Genomic DNA, 20,791 nt, shown 5'->3' with positions numbered 1-20,791 from the left:
TGTACAGACACGTCATAATGGCACAAAATTTAATTGTTTGAGCATTGTGTGTTCGAGAGTTACTTGTGAGAATTCATTAGGAAATTTTCACCGTGCCAGAAAAACTCAAAATGACAAAATCCGGAAAAAGAAGTTAAACAATAGAGACAATAAAAATTCTAAAAAGTCAAAGTAGAAGTTGCATGTTTGTACCATGTCCTCTCACTTCATTTTTTACTGTAATATTTGCTAATTGAAAATTAAAAACGGAAAACATCTTGTGCGTTAAATCTAAGTTGCCTGGCGTTTTAACCATTTTAAGCGTTGTGAAAACTCAGATTATGAAAAACATATTTGTGGTGCATGATGGCATATTATAAATTCAGCTGAAGGCTTCCTCACCTAATATTCTTTTAAGTGGTTGCACTAGCTTTCAAAGAACTACTGTTAAAGGGACTAAGCCGACTAGTTCACAAAAGTAACCCTATAATAATTTATAATTAAAGTATCCATTTTTCCGGGCTATGTGTAGTTACTTCCTGGATATTTTTGCCATTGATACTGACAAAAACCTAAAAACGGTAAATTGACAGACTCTTGCGTTGAATCTTTCTGAACAAATCAACTGATGAAACTGATGGTGTTACTGTTTATTAAGCGAAAACCAACTCCTGGTGCGACAATAATTAACTAACCGAAATCACTTTTGCCCTTATATTTGCAGGCTGTACATTCGGATATGCAAGATATTTTTACAACGCTTAAATGCTTCCGAGATTTGATATGAACCTGTATCTGTGCAGAATGATGACAGTTTGCTGACAAAGGTGCATAAAATAGATTAGTAGCTAGATAAACATGGTAACCTATTCGGTCAGGGTTAAAACCCCCTGTCTAAATTTTTTGCAAAATATTTCTGAAACATATCGTTTTAGGGGTTAAAATTCAGTGATTTTCATAATTTTTAACGGACTTAAGAGATTCCAATTTATATTTTACCTTTTTGATCTTTTTGATGCTTTTTTCAAAAGTTTGCGAGCAAAGAAAACAAACCAGGTTTTTACTCAAGTGTCGTTTGGAGCGTGCACGTATACCCGAGAATATGAACGCTCTCTATTAAGCGTCACAGTAATTTAACATCACGGAAAAGCCTAAGACCAAATTATAAACCTGCATGATTATATATTACATATAAATAAATAAAATATAAATATTTAAACAAAATGGTTATTAATATTTAAAATTTTTATGCCTTTTTGATTTTTTTCTCTGTATTTTCTCTTGTAAAAGTTCTCTTTCATGCAATGCATTATACAACCACGATTTATCAGGTACAGTCAGATCGCCTCCTAACTCTCTTGGCAGAGCATCTGGATGAATGTATCGTTGAAGTTCCATTATATTCTTGCCATGAAAGTACATCTAAAGGTAAGTTACAGGACAGTTAGGATTTAAGCAACTATGCAATAAAAGTTTTCAAGCAGAAGAACTGGACAATATGTCAAATCGGATTTTAAGGCTTCAAATCTTGCTCAACCTTTTGACAATACCCCGGAATCGAGTTATTTGGAGACAACTGGTGCTTTTAACGATTTTTTCAACAACTTTTTGTTCCGCTCTTCTTCTTTTTTATGTCTTCTTTTTTAAATCATTAGTTAACAGACAAATTGGATTAGTTGTTTAGATTTCAAGTTACTAGCAACGAAATCTTTTTCAAAGGTAACACTACTTATCAATGCAGCTTAAGTTCAAGTAAAATTATGCCAGTGAAGTGGGCTCAGAGTGAGTATTAAAACACGTTTTCACATTTTCTCGTCTTATTTTTAAAATTTGAGCGTTTTTTTTAGCCAGGTATAACCTTCCCCTGTGATTGGGTCTTTTTTTTAAACGACAGTAAAAGGTCAGTCGCTGCGATTTGATAGATTACTCTTGATTACAGTTATCATTTACATGAAGTGGCAAGAGAATTGTGCAATGCCGTGAAATTTGACCAAAAAAATCCAATTCTTTTTTGTTTACCGTTCCAAATGTCGACAACAAAGCAGATTGTTTGACTAATTTTAGCCTTAAACGACGTTTAGGTAAAAAAAAAATCATCATTTTGTTAAATGAAGGCTCTAGGTTTAATTTATTTTACGAACAAGTCAACCCTCAATGTTTTACAATATTTGTGAATAATTTCTACAGCCACCTACCCTGCTGACAAGCTTTTCTTTTATAATCGGTTTTATCAACGTCATCATCACACGCACATACCACGGCTGATTCACGAAATGTATGCCTTTAAACCGAGCCGGAAAACAATCTTGAAATACCCTCACAGCGTCTATCAAATGCTGTTTGTTACACTGTTGCATATCGCCTAACTTCCATCCAGTGAAATCAATAACTAATACAATTCCGAACAACTGGGTACGCTCACTCTCGATTAAATATTCCACAGTTAAAAGTAAAGATCGTAGAATGTCTTCAAATGTGTATAACTTTGTGTTCCAGTTTCCAGCGAATAAAAAAATTAGGCTCCGACCGTAATGATCTCTCACAGGAGATACCATGGGCAGACCATCATCAAATACCGGTCGTAAACAAGAGGCTTTTAGAGATTTAAAGAATGATAAGTGTTTCCTTCTGAATTGGTTGTAATTCAACAACAACTCGAAAGCTTTGTCTTTATCGTATTTTCGCGAGCGAAGGAATCGTATGAGAAATTCGTCATCGTCTCGTGTCAGTAAAATATCGGGCCGAAGTTTCAGTCTATCACGTAATGCTTCGACGTCTAGCAAACGCGTATCAATTTGTTCGTTCACTTCAAGTTGTGCTTGCTTGAAACACAACTCGATACAGTCAGGACTTTCACACATGCTAACACAACTTCTCAACGAAGTGAACAATTTTATTTTAACGAGATTTGATCTGCCGAATTATTCGTGTGATATTTAGCTACATGTGTCATATTTATTCTCTAAGAATAAATAAAATATCAAAAATATTATATACAATCACAAAACACACGCTTGACTTGACAATTTCTTATATACTTCGATGATTTAGCTACCAACAAACATGGGAGGATGTTAAATTAACCTGTTTGAATTTATTAAGGAAGACAGTTTACAACTTATTTAATTATTTTTCTTTCTAAAGCGGATACGAACTTGTGTAAGGGTCATCCAATTTAAAAAGACTTTATTTTCATGTAACTAATAGAGAATGGTGAATCCGTTGCCATTCAACAGGGCCTCATAATCGGATGCCAAACGAAAACCAACACTGCACTTTAAAAGCACAATATCCAATTTCTGGGGTGGAACAAGCTTTTGACACAAAACAGTATACATGTCATTTAAACCTTCTATTTCAGTCATGAAAATTGTTTTAACATTTTGTTTAACATGTGTTTTTATAAAAATTCATACGATGTTAAAAACGATTTATCGGCGTCTCCGAAAATACTGGAGGTCAGGAAAAGTTTGGCTATTTTAGATGAGAAGCTTTCAAACCATAATATTTATAAAGAGAACGCAAAAACAGCCTTGTAGTGGAAGATCCGAGAAGAAAAGAACGAAGCAAAAGTTGAAGACCAAAGTAGAGAAAATCTTCAAATAAAAAAGAAAGAAAACATTGAAATTGTTTGATTTATATAGTTTTCATTACCCCCTTGTTAAAGTTTTTATTGCAAAAAAAAGCATTGAAAATTTAAACTTTAGTGGTCATTTTGGAACTGGAAATTAGTCGGCAAAAAGTGACTAAATCTTTTGCCGACTTTTTTTACCAATAAGGTAAGACTTTCAAGTACACATATTAAATTAGTTTGAAGGAAAGAAAAGATATTGGTGACACCAAAATAACAAATAAACTAACCGGTTTAGAATCATTTTTTAAAAATTTTGGTATGTTCATTAACTTGTACTAATAACAGTAAAAATCCTAAGATAATACATTAACAATGTGATGGTAGTAAAAATAGAGTGAACGAGAGACGCAGGGACACATTGCTATATTTTCTAAAAAATTACAGCATTCTTAAATTTGACATGTTAGCCTAACAGTGTTGTTTTTTGAGGTAATAAAAACATGTATGACCCGTATATTTCGTCTGTTTTTTCTATTAACATTTTTCTCACACCTCTAAGTTCTTGCCGGTTTTAGTTTCGCACACATGCTTTGTGCGGATTTCAACATAAGTAAGGTAGCTTGCTAAATCTCACAAAATATTAAGTGAGACCTTTTCTAGTTAAAAATTTAGAACTAGGTGGAAAGATGCCAGGCAAAACCTTTTGGAAATTGATCAAGAGCTTGAGAAGTTACTTTTATGTCCACCTGTTGTGTTCCTCCTAATCCGAAATCTTCTTAGGTGCAAATGGTTATTTTACACGGTAATTTGTGGTATCTTATGCGTTAACAGCGTGTTAGCTATAAAACTAGCCATTCTGTCTACGTGCAAGAAGTAAATCACGCTACGACACACCAAATAACAAATGCGATATTTTTTTATCTACTTTGTTCTAAGAATGGGAACCCCATGTATTTTTGCACATCCTTATAAATATCCCAGCTGTTATAAAAAACAAAAATATGTTAATAAAGTTTCTCACCATTTTTTTCTTTTGTAAATTATTTAAGCATCGTTCTTTTAGGCATAGTTTTTATGAAACAAAAAAATTCGACCGATTTAAAACAACAACAGAAAACTCCACGAAAAATAGTATTTAATGTGACTCTTTACCGCGCTAAGAGAAAGAGTAAAAATAGTACCCATTCTCACATCTTGTATGCATTATATACTTTCACAGTGACACACGAAATGTAAATAAAATCTATTCGCCTGGTTTCCATTAACGTTCAACTGTTTTGAACAGCTTTTGTAATTTTAAATGATTAAAACTGTCCACAACAGGCGGTCGTATTGACTTGGTTATGTAACACTTGCTTTTAATTATCAGTAGCAAATAACAATGCCTTGGTTACCGCTTTTTCCCTTCATAAATGTTTTTATATGGGCACCACTACTTAGGCAGACACATAAACAAATAACGGTTTTTAGCAATGACGTCGATTTCAGGTTTGCTAATTTTATCGCATGACATGAATTGAACTTAATTATAATTTGTGTGACGCTTTTGTCATAAGCTTTTTGTCACAATTTTGACACTTTGATTTGATTATTTGAAGAATAACGGTGTCTTTCAACCTCGCCCCAAGATGCCCATCTTGATTCTTTTCTGACATCCGAACAGCGATACATTATCGTCTCGCCGTTCTGATACAGGACAACAGGCGCTAGGAACGAGGTTGTGTGTCTTTTAACTACAGCTCCGTGCGACATTAGTTGAAGAAGGATGTTTTTTTTTTAACCTTGATGAAACATATATTTTACCGGTGTCCAACGGAGATATACCGATATAAAAAAAATACATTAAAAAAAAAGTTATTACATTAAATACATATAAATTCGACTGAAGACATTATACGTGGAAGAATAACAGAACATAGAAAAGATTACATTACAAGGAAAAAATCTAAATTTTAGCTAGCTGATGATCGACATCAATGTCTTCAGCAACCAATCTACTGCACTCTGACCTGACATTTGACGTACGGGAGCCTCTAATACATAATAGGCACAATCTCAGCAGTGAAAAACTCAGTTTCGTCCGGATCCACGATATCACATTGCCCAGGTTTTGCTTTTTCTTTCGCTGCGATGTCTTCAGCCAATCGATGGTAGAATGTTTGGCACTCTCGACCCATTCCGCCATAAATCGAGAATACCAAGGGTGTGAAGCATCCGTTCTCCACTTCCAATACTCTTTCGTTGTATTGATTCTTCTTCTCCGGCTCGTTCGTAACATAACATTGCTTTAGGTTTTGGTTAAAATAACGCGATGCGTTTGGATCAAAGACCCTTATTCATAAAATGCATTTTGTCCTTTTTCCCAAAATCCTCGAGCTCTTACGTCTAAACGAGCTTCGTGCGACGTTTTTACTTATCGTTTGTCAAACTTTTCACCAGTGAGAGGCATCAACATATGTTCCGATTCGACATCTTTACAAACTTGTGAAAGCATATTTGTTGTGATGTCCCGAACATTGTTGTGACGGATGATAACAAATCCACCTTACTTACAGTTCATAGCATGTTGAAAATCAAAGAAGGATGTTTGCATCAAATTAGGAAACTATGTAATGGTCTATTTCTGTGAGAGAAAATGGTCATCAATCATATATAACTTTAAAATACCGAATCATTTGCCGCCTCTCCTCAATTGTCTCTTTTTAAATTTTTTTAACCAACCACCCCTACCACCACCCTCCACCCACCCGCCGTTTATTCGGCAGAGTCATGTACGGAATTTGTAAAGCTGTTGAAAATGTTATAAAAAACAAATGTAGTGTATGTCTTATACTCTCTATTCTTTTGCATTTATATTTTACTAAATACTTCTACATTTTATTCCGTGACTATGAACTGTTGTATAATGAATTTGGAACTGCGGCAAATTTGTCTTTTAATAGTTAATGGAAACCAGGGGAGTATCTAAATGATCGAACTGAACTAAAATATTTTTAATGCAGTTGAAATGTTTACTATACACTTGATAACAGATAATTGATTTCCATAGTAACCAGGATTATGCTTTTGTTATGTTAATAACTTCTACAACTTTGAGGAAATAATAAATTTTAACATTTTGTGTTAAAACAGAAACCATTTCACTCTCCTTCTTTTGACTACATGCCAACGGATAAGACAGGTGTGAATAGCGCACATATAAGTCCAGTCCTAGCGGACTTCTAAGGGCTTTCATCGTTACACTCGTTGGTCGTACTAAACACAAAATGAGTTTTCTTTTAAGTATTTATTATACTTTTATATGTTCATAGAATCAGAGAGTGAACTGCAAATAAGAGACAACAATACACCTTTCCCGAATTTAAATTATCGATTACATCATCGGCATGAAAACGAGGCACTTTTTACTAAACTGTATAAACATTAAAAGTACAGCTGGTGAGTGTGATACTCTTATGCGTTGTAAAAGATTTCTGCCACGCTCCAAAGTCTCCAATTTCTTTTATCGTAAACGGTGGCATTCCCTCCATGTTTTCGCCCACTTTCCTCAATGTTAGCTATTATGCAAAATATCTCTCAAAGCATTGTCTTCCTCAATGTTTATATGAACGCAAATATTGTTTACCAAGATTTACCTCGTTTTCATGCACGCAATATTTTACAAAATATAAATTCCGGAAAGGTGCATTTTGTAACAGGTGACTTTATATTCCTTGTCTGATTTCTTGAATAAAAGTTACTTTTTGTTTTTACTTTTTATTTTTTTAGACCAGTTGTTAATGCGGATTTTCACTAATAAATACATCATAGCTATCATATTCTAAAGTTACTTCAACTCCGGATGAACATGCCAAAGAATTTGTGTGCGTCCTACATGCTATTATGTGCACTGTTTCTACAAAAGACATTGCACTGCAAACTTGTCAATGCTAAATTTTTGACCCATACTAACTATTAGTGGCATCGGCATGTCTCTACTGAGTTTTAACAAGTTATTCGGTTTAACCATTTTTATAATTTTAATGACATTATTGGACCGAAAATGACATGTGCGAAAAGTTTGCTATTTTAACGATAGAAATAGAAAGAAAAATTGATGCCCCCCTCCCTCCCACGTATAATACGGTCAAAGATTTGAAAAAGAAAAAATCGACGTGTAAGAAGCTCACAGGAAAGACTATTAACACATTATTCATCTATGCCACAAAAGTCTCAGAGTATGCGCGCCGTATATTCGCAAAATTACTGGGCCGTATTTTCGCATAAAACAGCTTTTATTTCACGTAGATACGATTTCATGATTAGAAACTAGCTAAAGTAAAAGAGATACACATCTGTTACAACATCGCTGACAAGATTTTCTTGACAAACAAAATGAATATCACCTTTGGCGGAACAGGAGCTACGTAGAAAAGAAAATCTATTTAGTGTAAATTAAATCTAAGTTCTTAAACACCAGCGCTTTTGTTTATATAAGTAGACGGGGTTAGTATGATAAAGAAGGGGTAATTATAAAACAGATTTGTAATAACTTGCTTATCTCAAGATTTCGTTAACGACCACAGACAGAATGAAAATCAAAAACCATAAAGAATATGGGGAGTTCGTAAGCTGGTTTAATTTTCTACAAGCCACCGCTGCGTTTATTCACGGACAAGCTTCTTAACGTTCAAATATTTCTGTCTATATTAAAAGCAGTTACAGAGATAATTTGCCTCCAACATCTTAAATAAAACATGCGACTCTTCCTATATGCCCAGGCAAAAAACAAACTAAAGGAATAATGCATAAGTATCCACATTAAAGAATGTAACAAACCAGTTATAAAAGAGGGAGGGGTGGAGGGAAGGTGAACCATACTGATCTGTTAAACAAAGTCTTATCTATACAACAGTACAGGTAATAAAACAATTACTATAAGAACAAAAATCACCTTCATTAATCATCTTCCACATATTCACCTTCGCCTCACCTCTTGCAAACAAAATAAAGGAAGCTAACTTCTTCTTTTAATTTGAACAAACATAAAATTTTCATGCCCTTATGCCAACATTTCAAATCTTTGTCTTCTTTATTTTTCCAGTATCACCTGCGCCATTTTTTAACGCTATCTTCACACAATGGAAATTAATTTCCTCCAAGTTGTGAACTGTTCTCCTTCGCTGTGTTTATTCTTATGCATACATTTAGAACGTGCAATTTTTATATCAGCGTCAGCTGCTAAGGGCTAAAGTTTTGTTCAAGTAGCTGAAAGAATTTGCTAAGCGTAATAATTAAGATTTTAACTTTAAAGAAAAAATAAATCTATTGTTGTTTCTTAGTATAAGGGATGATGTTATCGCGAGCTTTTATGTTTACCATGTATAAGTAAAATTTTATAAACCACATTTTATAAGCAACATTTTATGAGCAACATTTATAAGGAACGCTTTGTTGCTAAAATATACTAAATAATAATGGGTAGAACATAAAGTCGTGTTACTTTTGTTGTGTATTAAACGTTCTTTTTTGAAAAATCATACTTTTGACATTCTACTTGTTCAGTGTTTCGTCAATTGCGTAACGCCATTTTTCTAATGACCATGCTTAAAATAACAAATTAAATACTAGAAAAGCAGATTTTCTGATACTTGGAGCTGCAACGTAAATCAAAATAAAAGAAAGAGCTTTTATCTGCGTGTTTGCACGCATATGTTTGAAATAGTCGTCCTATCCTATGAAAGTGAAGTTTTAAGCTACCATTTTGAAGGTAGCAATTTTCTGGAGTATTAGGCCTGTCAACCCTTTTGCGCCGGACTTAAATTTTATTACTAAATCAAAAACCTTACTCGTTTCACGTGTTTACGCAACCTGGGGTTTAATTTTAAGCCGGGCGTCCACGAGAATACCAGAGTATACATACGCAACCACAACACAGGGCCACGAGGACGCCTTTACACACTTAATCTTTACCAGATCCTTTCCTATTTTCTTTGAAGCACTTATGTACACTTTAACGGTTCACCCCTTCATATATTTTAAATCCTTGCAAAAGATCTCATGATAACTGCTTATCACATAGCCTTATAGCTAGGATTATGCTAAATATATTATCACGTTACCTAGCCATGTATTAATCTTAAACAAACCAATTTTAAGAATTTAGCTAGGGACGTAGATTTCGAGGCAGCATTCTGCTAAAGATGGCTAGCTAATACCTAGCCGTATTTATTCCCATTCTTTTAAAGTTTTTATTCAGTTAGCTCGCTAGCTCTTGAGCTACCTACCGCTAAAAAGTTAAAGTAGCCAAATACAGTTTTTAGCTAGCTACTTTATGATGCTAAATTTTATAATGCCGCGATAGAGTGGTTCTGTTGTTTTTAAAGATGGCTTAGCGGGAAATCATACTGTTTCAGAAGGTCATTTTCAAGAAACGAAGAAAGGGTATGTTTAGCTTATAAGTATAACACTATTTGTTCACGTGTAATGAACCCCTTCCTAGCCTCACTCGCACCTAAACCTAGCTAGCATAAGACTGCCGACTTAGCTGGAATAATATTAGAACTTAGATAGCATATAGCTACCTCTAACGATTATTTAAAGAAGAGTTCGCTAACTAGCATAAAAAAGAACAAACATTGCCATATAGCTAGCATAAAACTAGCCACAAAGCTAGCATAAAATTAACTACTTAGCTGGCATAAAACTAACAATGTTGCCAGCACAAAATTAGCTATTTCTGCTAGCATAAAATCAGCAAAATAATCCCTTCCTTGCCGTGTTTAATGCCTTTGCCTTGGCAACCTCTCTGCAACACTTTCTATATTGATTTCATGGTAATCAAAATAATACTTCTGGCTGCATTTCCAACCTCGTTTCTAGAGCTTCTTCTTTTTGCCCTACGTGTTTTTCTTTAATAAGAACCCTAAGCATTTAGTTAAACCTGGGGTTTCTTAAAACTTTGATAATTTGAACCTGGAAAGTTTCTTTAGTTTACAATGGTTTAAGGTATGGGCTATGTTTGAGGAGAACAAAAAACAATACGAGTTTAATGAATCTATTCGACGTGACCTTGAGACGTTGGGAGATCTGATAAAGCAAGGCTTAAAGCACAGATCTGCAAAAATGTTACAGGAGATAGTTTCTAATATTGGAAAAAAAGAAACAAATTAATTAAAATTGCTGACAAATCTATTGTAGGGTGGAGTACCGTCGACGAATACATCTCAGATGACCTGGCTAGAGACTCCGCAGCGAAATCAAAGTTGTCGGATGTATCGTCAACGATCTTGAAAGCTCCAGATAAAATCCAGTTTCGGAATGCTGAATCGGACTTCAGACGAGTTGTTCACCCCAGTGCGACTAGCCCTCAGCCAACAGGAACGTTTTTCAGCTGCGGAAAAAACGGGCACCGGCGAAAATACTGCCCCGAAGCTAAAAGATAAAAGCACATTTAAAGATAAGTTAATATTTCCTCTAATTTCGTCTGAAACATGTAAATCCAAATCAAATAATAAATTTGAAACTGTAAAAGGCAATTTAAAAAACAGAATTTCATTTTGGGAATCCATAAAAGCAAACAGAACAATTATAGATATCCTAAAACATGGCGCATTTTGAAAATAATTAATTATTCTTTTGATGTCAATAAATCATGGATACCTAGAAAAGAAAACGTTTGGCAGATAGAATAAGTAAATATTTTGACTACGATGATTGGCAAACTACAGAAAAGTGTTTCAAAACACTAAAGAGTGAACAGTGGCGCCGTAGATTAGTGGTTATAGCTCTTGTACTCTGTGCGGGAGATCAGGATTCGATTCCTCTTGACGGCGATTCAACATGGGCGAGTAAATGTTGCCATATGTAGATGTGCCTATGTAAAATATGCACATCTATCTATCTAACAGATTATGCCCCCCCCATGACAATTGACCGATTTGTAGACCACGAGAATGCGAAAACGCCAATATTTATTTCACGATTTTGGTGTCCCAGAACAGCGATCGTCGATGCGTTCACTGTCGCGTGGGGAAATGAAAATAATTACTTAGCCCAGCCTACGTCATTAGTGAGCAGAACTTTAAGTCACATGGAATCGTCGAAAGCCATAGGTGTGCTAGTTGTTCCATACTGGAAATCTGCAAAATTTTGGCCGTTATTAATCAACTCAGATTCGAAATTTAAGACGTTTGTCAAAGAATACCGTGTTTTTAAAAACACTAGCGATTATGTTAGATTGGGAAATAACCGTGATGCGCTTATTGGATCTGCTGCTTTTAAAAGCCCAATGATTGCGCTAAGAATAGCATTTTCGTAAAACCGAGACAGTAATTTTATGATGGATACAAAATCTTACATTATGAATTGTTACGAAATATGTAGGTCAGCAGGATTGCAGATCCGTACTGCTGTGAAAACTTAATTGTGAAAAGTGCAAACAGACGGGCAGGTTGCATTAGCAGGAGTGCAGATGGCTACTAGATATGAACTTTGGGTCGCTTAACCCATTATTTTAAGGAAGGTAGAATCAGCAGGATTGCAGCTGGGCATTGAAACGACTGTATTAGGATTATATGTTGCCTGTTGTGCAAAACGTAATAAAATTAGCAGGATTGCTTAGGTTAACAAAGTAGGTTAGCAGAATTCAAAAAGTGTAAATGCATAATAATTATATTTATCCTCTGAATTTAGACTTTGACAAATCTTACGTTGAAAAAAAAACTCCTGGAAATGCGAATAAAGAGGTTATAGTACTAGCTGATCAAATTCCAAGTGTTTTGGACAAATGTCGAGAACCAAATACTCTGAAGAAGTGTGCTTGTTATTTTAACCTTTGGAAAGATCGGGCCCAGCGATACTCATTAAAATGTTTCCCAGCCGACAAATTCCAGGTGGCATTATTTCTGTTGAGTTTAATTCAAGGTGAGCGTCTATTAGTGTAATCGAAAACTGTTTCTATGCCATAAAATTTCACCACAACATCATTTCATGTCATGATTCTTGCGAAGCTCCTATCGTTAAAAACATGCTTGAGGCGGCAAAGAGAATGAAGAAGCAACAAGTGAAGAAGAAAGATCCTATAACAGTGGATCACCTTAATTCGTTTTTTAATTGTTTGGGAGGTGAAAATGCCGTGATATACTTGATAGGATTTAGTGGCTTCTTAAGATTAATGAAATTGTGAACTTAAGTCGATCTGACATCATTTTCTTTGACACAAAAAACAAACAAACCTATCTCGTACACGAGAGCAAGAGAAATGTTTTTAAATGTGATTAAGGATATAGGGTTAGATCCAAGAAATTTCGGGTTACACAGCCTTCGTTCAGGCGGTGCATCTGCAGCGGCTAGCAGTGGAGTTAATGATCGGCTGTTCAAACGAAATGGACGTTGGAAGTCAGACCAGGCAAGAGACGTTGAGGATAACAAAAGTGCTTTACTCTCTGTACCTCAGACATTAGGACCTTGGCATCACCCCTACTTTTAAGCACAGAATACCGAAGATGACTCCACTCACTAAACTTTATTTCTTGAATAGCGTCCTAAGTCTTGAAGAGACAATAAGGCTCTTATTTTCGCTTGAACAAAGTGAATAAGAAAATAAGAATGACATATGCTATGTTTCCACAGTATCATTCGGAAGTTGATTCATTCGTTTCTTACTTTTTTGACATTACATTAGTTTGTTATAAATAGATGCACGTTTGAACATCCACTTTATTTTCAATCTCTTTTCATTCTGTTTCCCTCCCTTATTCTGTTATATGTACATATAAAATTCTTAATGTTGGAGATTTTCTCAGCCAGGTCAAGTTTCTTAAAAGTTTCTTAAAATTTTGACTTCAGGTTTCGTATAGACTGGTTTCTTATAAAAAACGCGTACTGGTGGCGGTTCAGGTTCCGTCCCAATAAAAACCCTAACAGGACCGTGGAGGGGGAGGGGTGGAGGGAGTATGACCGCGTTTCTTTATCCTTATTATATCCAGCTGTCTAGCCAAGAAGACTGATTTGTGCTAAAGAGATTATTCCAATTATTAGTTTCGGCTTATATTGCGCAATCTTGCACTTTTAGCAAACAAGCGCAAAGAAAGCTGCATAGCAACGTCCATAGCGACCATTATTGTCATTTTTATGGAGCTTTCTGCATCTTGTTCCATGTTTAACGCTTAAAAAATTTCTAGATGCCTTTTTGAACCTCTCAAGAGAATAAATTGCAGTTCGAAATGTAAAACATTGTTGCACAAGCAGTCAGAAAGCTGCATTAACAGTGTACCCACGAAGGTGAACTCGTCAGAGTTTACCCGTCATCAATTAGACTTAAGACTTTAGGTATTTGGTATTTTCAGGTCGAAATAATGCTGATGTACACCTTTTTCGATCCACAAGTCAAGAATGTGCATAAAATAATCTTTAAAAAAGTTTTTGCCGTTTAAATTCGGAATCCACGCGAAATAAGAATTCTCAAGATCGAAGCACACAAACTTTACAATTTCTTCTGTCGATGAAGGCATTAGTACCACCTAGTGTTTAAATGAAACTAATTTTCTAATCGAAGTTTTGTTTTTCAGTTATTGTGTCAAGGTATTGCCCTGTTTTAGCTTTTCTTTCGTCCAAGAAATACCGCATCAGTTCTCTGGAAGACGAGTCAGCCTTACGAAAATGCGTTTTACTTAATCCATACAGGTGCCCTTTTAGAAACATGCGCTGGAAATAGCGCATTTTATTTAGTTATTTGGTTAAGCGTCAAGCAACAAAATGTCATACTTTGCCTATATTTGTCCTAGCAACGGGTAACCATGGCTACCAATCAATTAAATCTTTGATTTAATTTTGTCGTACTGTCGCATACTATGATACCCTCATCAAGTATCTTCAGAAAAGATAATCCTCTGCGATATAGGTTTTTTCTCGGTAAACCACTTTAAGGTTCACTATATTGAATTAACTAACAGTGAAATGCCAATGAAATTTGAAACAAAAACAATAAAACAACCACAAAACAGTCATAATTTTCGAAACGAATGTTAGGGCCTATTCAAGATGATTTAATATCTTTGTATAGTGCTTCTTTTGTACGATACTTTATTTTATTATTCACATTTCATAGCTACGATAGATGGCAAAGTATTTTACCATGTTTCAAAGTCGGCAAACGGCAGCAACCTCCCAATACTTTGCAGCCAGGAAACTGCGAAAGTACTACTTCTATATATTCTGCCATACTTCAATTTTTAACCGGTTGAAATTGCGAAATAACCCACGTCAGGCCCTATGAAGTGCCGAAATAACGCAAAAAAGTCATGCTGACGTCAGCAAAAATTAGCACAGCTTATAAGAGTTTGGATATAACCAATTAAAAATTCCTAACTTCGCTGTAAACATTGACAGGTAAACTTTGGCAAGTTCGACTTGTGTGAATCTAATGTAAAAACAATCTAAATAACTACTTGTCGCGCAACGGAATTATATACCAACGGCACAAAATATTATGAACTAACCCTTCTTAAAAAGTCGGAGTAAATAGCTTGAAATGTTCACAAAATTTACACAACAAGGTTATGATTACATTGGACTTACAAAAGACTTTGCAAAGACGTGAAGACCTCATTAGTTTGTGGAACTGTAGCATAGATCTACAAAAGTGCGTATAACTACTGTAAAACAGTAGATTTTTAACTGAGGAAACAATGACAATTTCGGAAGTCTTGAAATACAATAATAAAACGCTTCACAAAAGCTTGTATTTTTTTTGTTCATGGTACATGTGTTTAACATGGATATTGTTTGTCTTTTGTATCTGGCTTGACTTGTTATACACTTTTTATGTCTTACATTGCCTATAACATGTGTCCTTCATTTTTATAATATATATTTTAAGAACTTTATTCTGTTCGATTGATTTTTAAATAAGCGGTGATGTACCAGATTAATAAAGTTTAAATATTATTTCATACACGTTTGGCATTTCATTTGAATAAAACACCTATCGCTGTTATGTCTACAATGGTTTATTTCGTATTCGATTTAAAGAAATCAAAGTACAAAATAATCAAGAACTTTACCTGTAAAATTACATGTAACAGCAACTTCGATCCCAGAGTCTTTTAAGAAAAGACTATAGGACTTGAGTCTTACTATGAAGAGCAAAATGTTTCATGAATTTCAAGTATTCCAGATTCATTTGAATTTTTTTTAAAAAACCTTATTTCTGCAAATATAGTTTACAGTCTATAAATTTCTTTATTCGCATTTGCGTTTTGAAACTACGAAATTTAGATCATTCGAAGTTTACTCCTAAGTAAAAATGTTTTTTAACACAATGAATTCTTTTATGTTGAAACACCACCTTCGAGCCTGATAAGGGTGCATTTGAATTTTAATATGAACAGGTAAATATTCATAGCAAACTAATGTTAACCCGTGGAAGAATACACGGTAATTTGCCGTCGCTCTCTTTTTTTGTGCTGCTATTTCGTGCATGTGTTGTAAAGTTTGTGTGTCCGTAGCACGACATTTGTTTCGCGCACAAACAGACAAAATTATTACTATAAATTTTGCGAAAATAAGTTATTATCGTGAAATTGGTTCGTATGAAAAACGCTTAGTCATGTTTTTTTGTGTAACATATTTGTCTATCGTTTTTGTTTGAAATAGTAAAAAGAGGTTGTTATTGCTACCCTATTTAATTCCTGAGCTAGTAATAAGTAGATAAGTACTTGTTAATCGTCGTCATTTTGTTTTAAAACACGATTCTTAAAATATCGGAAATTCTTGTAAGAATTCTTACTATTAAAAAGTTATTTGCAATCTTCCGCCATCATTCGTCACTTCTCTGTACACTTAATACGACACCAGACATGTTAAAATAAGAAAGTTTAAGCTGTTGTCAAAAAAATATGCTGCAAAATTTTTATACGCCACACGAATCACTAAGAAATAGATTTAATATAAAAGACATGACGAACAGGTTAAAAATTTGTTTTGTTTAAGAATATATTCAATTTGATTTGCGCATAAATGCATAGGAGACAATATCGTGACGTATTGATAAAAAGATAAATTATTAGGGCTGTAACTCCTTTTACATTCCCCAAAGCAGTTAGTCGTTGCTTGTTAATTTTCTTTTTGGAAATAAGTTTACGTGTTTGCGTTCTCAGTCAAGATAGCGTGCAATCAAAATCATGGATGGATGTAACTACACTACTTTATCAGAGACTGGGCATTTATTAAAAACTAAGAAACTGAAATATTTATGTTTTTAAAAATTCATCAAAAATATATTTTCAAAATTTAATGGTGTTAACAACGCACGAAATTTAGAATGTACAAAAGTATCAGGTGCTATGTAGCATTATCAACTTTGCTGTGACGAGCAAACTTCCTAGTATAAATATACATTATATCTTCATCGTAGGTGATGTAATCCAAATCATGGCACTCCATCATACAGCTAAAATACACGAGGTGTTCTATTCCATGAAAGTTTTCTAAGAAATGCGCTTATATTGCATGAACAATGTCATTTTTATCACGCGCTTATTTTTAATTGAATTGTGGTCCAAATTCAATTAATTTACCGTAAAAGATAATTAACGTTTTTTTTAAAAAAATTATTACTAATCGACCCGTGCAAACAGGAAAGAAGTTGATAGTTGAAAAAGGAGAGTTGAAGTGAGTTAATTATTACCATTGGAGCTACAGATACTTATTAACAGAGAAGGTTTCTAATAAAAGTTATATGAAGAAGACGGTATGTGTATAATGATGTTTGTTTGATATTCTGTCTTTTTTCATGATTTGCAAATTGAATTGTATTTTGAAGACAATTCGTAACCTAAAAAAAACACGGCTTTTTATGTTTTTCTTGTTCTTGTGAGCTTTTTCGCAGCTTTTGGTGTAAATTTTCTATAAAATCAAAATTTCAAATTCACTATTATAAGCTCGGCTTTAAATTTCCTTATTTCACATTGACAGAAGCAGCGTCATTTCTCGATCTTTTTAAAAGGAGGTTCATAGAAAAGATATTAACTACAGAGACCGCCTCGTCATCACAGTATTAAAATAAAAAAGACTGCTCAGATAAAGATAATTAAACGGAGATAAATTTGCTTTTCAATGCTTAAAAGACTTAAATTTGATTGTTACTCATATTCTCGATAATTAAAAATGTTCTGAGGCAACAATTTGTGTTTCACAAAAAATGATGATCATATCGGGAGATATTAGGCAAAGGCAGTTTTCATTTTTTTGTCAGGCGGAAAATAATATTTTCAATGGTCAATAGCCAGGAGGTTACGAGTATTTCTGATTATCAACACGTGTAGGCCAGGTGGACAGTGTTTAAAATCTACTAGTTAAATTTTGTGGAAAGCCTGCAGTACGGAATAATCTAGAAAATATATTGTAATGTTGGACAGCAGCATTTAGTCTGAGTGACGTACCCTGCAAACTCCAAAATGCGTGAATCTAATACTGAAACTGCCCACATAGTTACTTGTGAAAAGGAATTCAAAATTTACAGTTAGGCTTAGACATAATTTAACCAAGGTCCTAGCTTCTCTAGTTTCGTGCAAATAATAAAGACATATTAATTCAATTTTTTTTCTACTTGTAGAAATGGCGTTATTTCTTGTTATCTTGGTGATAGCCGTTCCAGTGATACAAGCCTATTATGTAAAATATGTCGTCACGGCCAGTATGGAAGATAATATACTAATGGATTATTAACTTGAACTAGAAATTAATGATACCAGCGATTCACTAATGGTGCTCGTTGAAAAATTTGGCTTGAATAGCTCTCTTGTGGCTGGTAAATAACGTTATTTTCTCAAGGTGTAGATTATACGATAATTAGCATAGATTTACTGTAATTTGAAATGGAATTAAGTTAACTCATTCTACTTTCAACGTATACTTGCGGGATAAAACAATTTACATTAAACGTTACCGATCTGCTTTAAAAAGCTTAACAAGAGAATATAAATATTAACATTTAACGCCCAACGATTTAACAATATTTGTACAATAATATACAATATTTTTTTATCTATAATATATCCTCTTCTATTTCATAAACTGTGCAGGGTGGAGCAAAATTTTTGAAGAATATTAGTTTTAGATTTGGCTCGACACGTCAGAACGTTTTTTGTCGCCGGCTTATAGCAAGTTTAGTCGCACGGCTTAATTGACTCGACCTACATAAAGCGTCAGCAGCCATTACATAAACTTTTTGTAAGTTAAGCTTGGTCCTGCCAAGCTCAACATTCGTGCCAAAGTATATCTTATTGTATTTATGTAAGTTAGTTGTAACTAAATTTTATTATTTATTTTCCCTAAAACATCACCTTTTTTAAGTAAATTTTATCTTGTTTTCGGTAAAAAATTTCTGATTCACATCTTTAATTAAAACGTTGGCTTATTTGAAGTCTGTTCAGATATATAAATGCATGCATAGATCGAAGAAAGTGATCACTTTACGGCGAAATTAATACTTTGTTATGTCCAAGCTGGAACATACATTGTCGGAAGACTTTTTTAAAGTATAAACTGATGAGAAACTTAAAGAAAGACTGAATAATACTTTTGTAAATTTTTAAGGTTCTAAAGTTTACCAAGTTATGCAGTCTTTTTTATTTAATTACCAGTATAGATGTTGAGAGGACATTCAAAGCAGTAGCAGATGCATTTACAGGTATTTACTAATGGTAACTGGGTAAAGGCCAAAGGCAATAAAATTTCCCAGAATCTTATAGATAGGAAGATCTTAGGATTGGTTCGAGCTGGATTCGAGGTGAGAGGAGTTCATTGTGACAGTTTTCGGACAGCGACATGATTTAAAGTTGCAGAGCAATAAACATAGCATTTTCGTAAAAAATTATTCGGTACCGCACTTTTTTGATCATATTTCTACTGGTCAAAATATATGGCTATACTAGAACAGCCACCATATCATTTCACAACGCAACACTGTTCAATGACATGTAAAAGCTGTCTCTCTCTCTGTCAACCTCGTTCTCAAAGCATCTTGTATGTTTTCTGACATCGGGACGGTGATACGAGCATGACCTTGATGTAAGTTTATTCACATATTTTTTTCCTAAAGTTCTAGCTGCCTAGATAGTTTCTGTCTTTACAATTTGTAAAAAGAATGTCATACTCTCACTTGTCTTGATAAATGTTGTGCATTTAGTTTGGGGAGATTTTCACTGATGGAGTATGTTGTATATTAAATAAGCACTTTATGGTTATTTATGTATTTACAACGACAACTGTAATGGTATTTTGTGGGCTGGCAAGAAAGCATAAACAGGAAATTTTAGATTACCTGACAACAATGGTAATATGTTAGTATTACACGAGGCTCGATGTCGCACGCCAGATTTACCACCAGAATAAATTATCGCTTTTACTATGAAACTAGTCGTTAGCCCGTGGAAAAATCCACGGGTTCGCCCGTCCTTTTTATACCGCATTGCGTGCGTCTCGCTACCTGCGCAGCTAAGCTACCATTTTGCGTGACAGACGGACGGACGATTATAATATAGACTAGTCCTTATCCCGTGGAAATATCCACGGATTCGCCCGTACTTTAAATTAACCCGTTGCACAAAAGTGGACAGAAATATATCGCATTTGGTATTGGTGCGCATTGTAAAAAATTTGTGATTCCGTTACGCGACGCGGCTCTCGCGGACACACAGACAGACGACGGCTATTATTAAAGAGACTAGTCGTTAGCCCGTGGAAAAATCAACGGGGTCGCCCGTCGCGTTCTCTCGTCCTTTAAATTTACGCGTCGCAACAAAGTGGATAAAAATATATCGCATTTGATATTCGTGTGCATTTTAAAAATTTCGTGTTTCCGTGACAGGACGCCGCTTTCGCGGACACACAGACAGGCGACGGCTATTATTAAAGAGATAATTTCTCTTGTAATTAAGTGAAGCGGTGAAAATATATTATTAAATTTAAAAAGTAAACTGGTAATATCCAACACTTGTATTCTCTTTTTTTGAGGCATTTTAATTAAACTAGTCGTTAGCCCGGGTTCGCCCGTCCTTTTTATACCGCATTGCGTGCTTCTCGCTATTGCGCAGCTAAGCTACCATTTTGCGTGACAGACGGACGGACAGACGGACAGACGTATACGGGCATTATAATATAGATAAGGAAGGGCGAAAGCAGGCAAAAAAATCAGTCGTCAAAAACTTGTAAAGATATCATACAAAAAAGAGTGGATTAGTCGTAGGTGTACCA

The 20,791-nt window shown here is 34.5% G+C and overlaps 1 protein-coding gene across 2 annotated transcripts; it reads right to left on the bottom strand.

The window, feature by feature from the left end:
- Positions 1-1,141: 1,141 nt before the first annotated feature.
- On the bottom strand, positions 1,142-8,607 carry LOC130623826 (clavesin-1-like). Of its 2 annotated transcripts, none has more exons than XM_057439355.1 (3): positions 8,487-8,607; positions 2,175-2,941; positions 1,142-1,401 (listed from the first exon to the last, which is right to left on the bottom strand). In XM_057439355.1, the coding sequence occupies exons 2-3, from the start codon at positions 2,838-2,840 to the stop codon at positions 1,210-1,212; spliced, it is 858 nt and encodes a 285-aa protein (XP_057295338.1). In that variant the 5' UTR covers positions 2,841-2,941; positions 8,487-8,607; the 3' UTR covers positions 1,142-1,209. The 2 variants fall into 2 exon arrangements, with proteins under 2 accessions (XP_057295338.1, XP_057295337.1); XM_057439354.1 differs by lacking the exon at positions 8,487-8,607 and adding an exon at positions 4,575-5,879.
- Between the last annotated feature and the right edge of the window lie 12,184 nt (positions 8,608-20,791).

The sequence above is a fragment of the Hydractinia symbiolongicarpus genome, chromosome 13 (assembly GCF_029227915.1).
Source record: "Hydractinia symbiolongicarpus strain clone_291-10 chromosome 13, HSymV2.1, whole genome shotgun sequence".
NCBI classification, from domain to species: Eukaryota; Metazoa; Cnidaria; class Hydrozoa; order Anthoathecata; family Hydractiniidae; genus Hydractinia; species Hydractinia symbiolongicarpus.
This window is presented reverse-complemented; position numbering and strand designations above follow the sequence as displayed.

Coding starts and splice junctions, on each gene's coding strand:
- LOC130623826 (XM_057439355.1), bottom strand. CDS start 2,840: ATGTGTGAAAGTCCTGACTGTATCGAGTTGTGTTTCAAGCAAGCACAA. Junction 1,402..2,174: donor AAGAAAAGCTTGTCAGCAGG/GTAGGTGGCTGT, acceptor ACTTACCTTTAG/ATGTACTTTCATGGCAAGAA.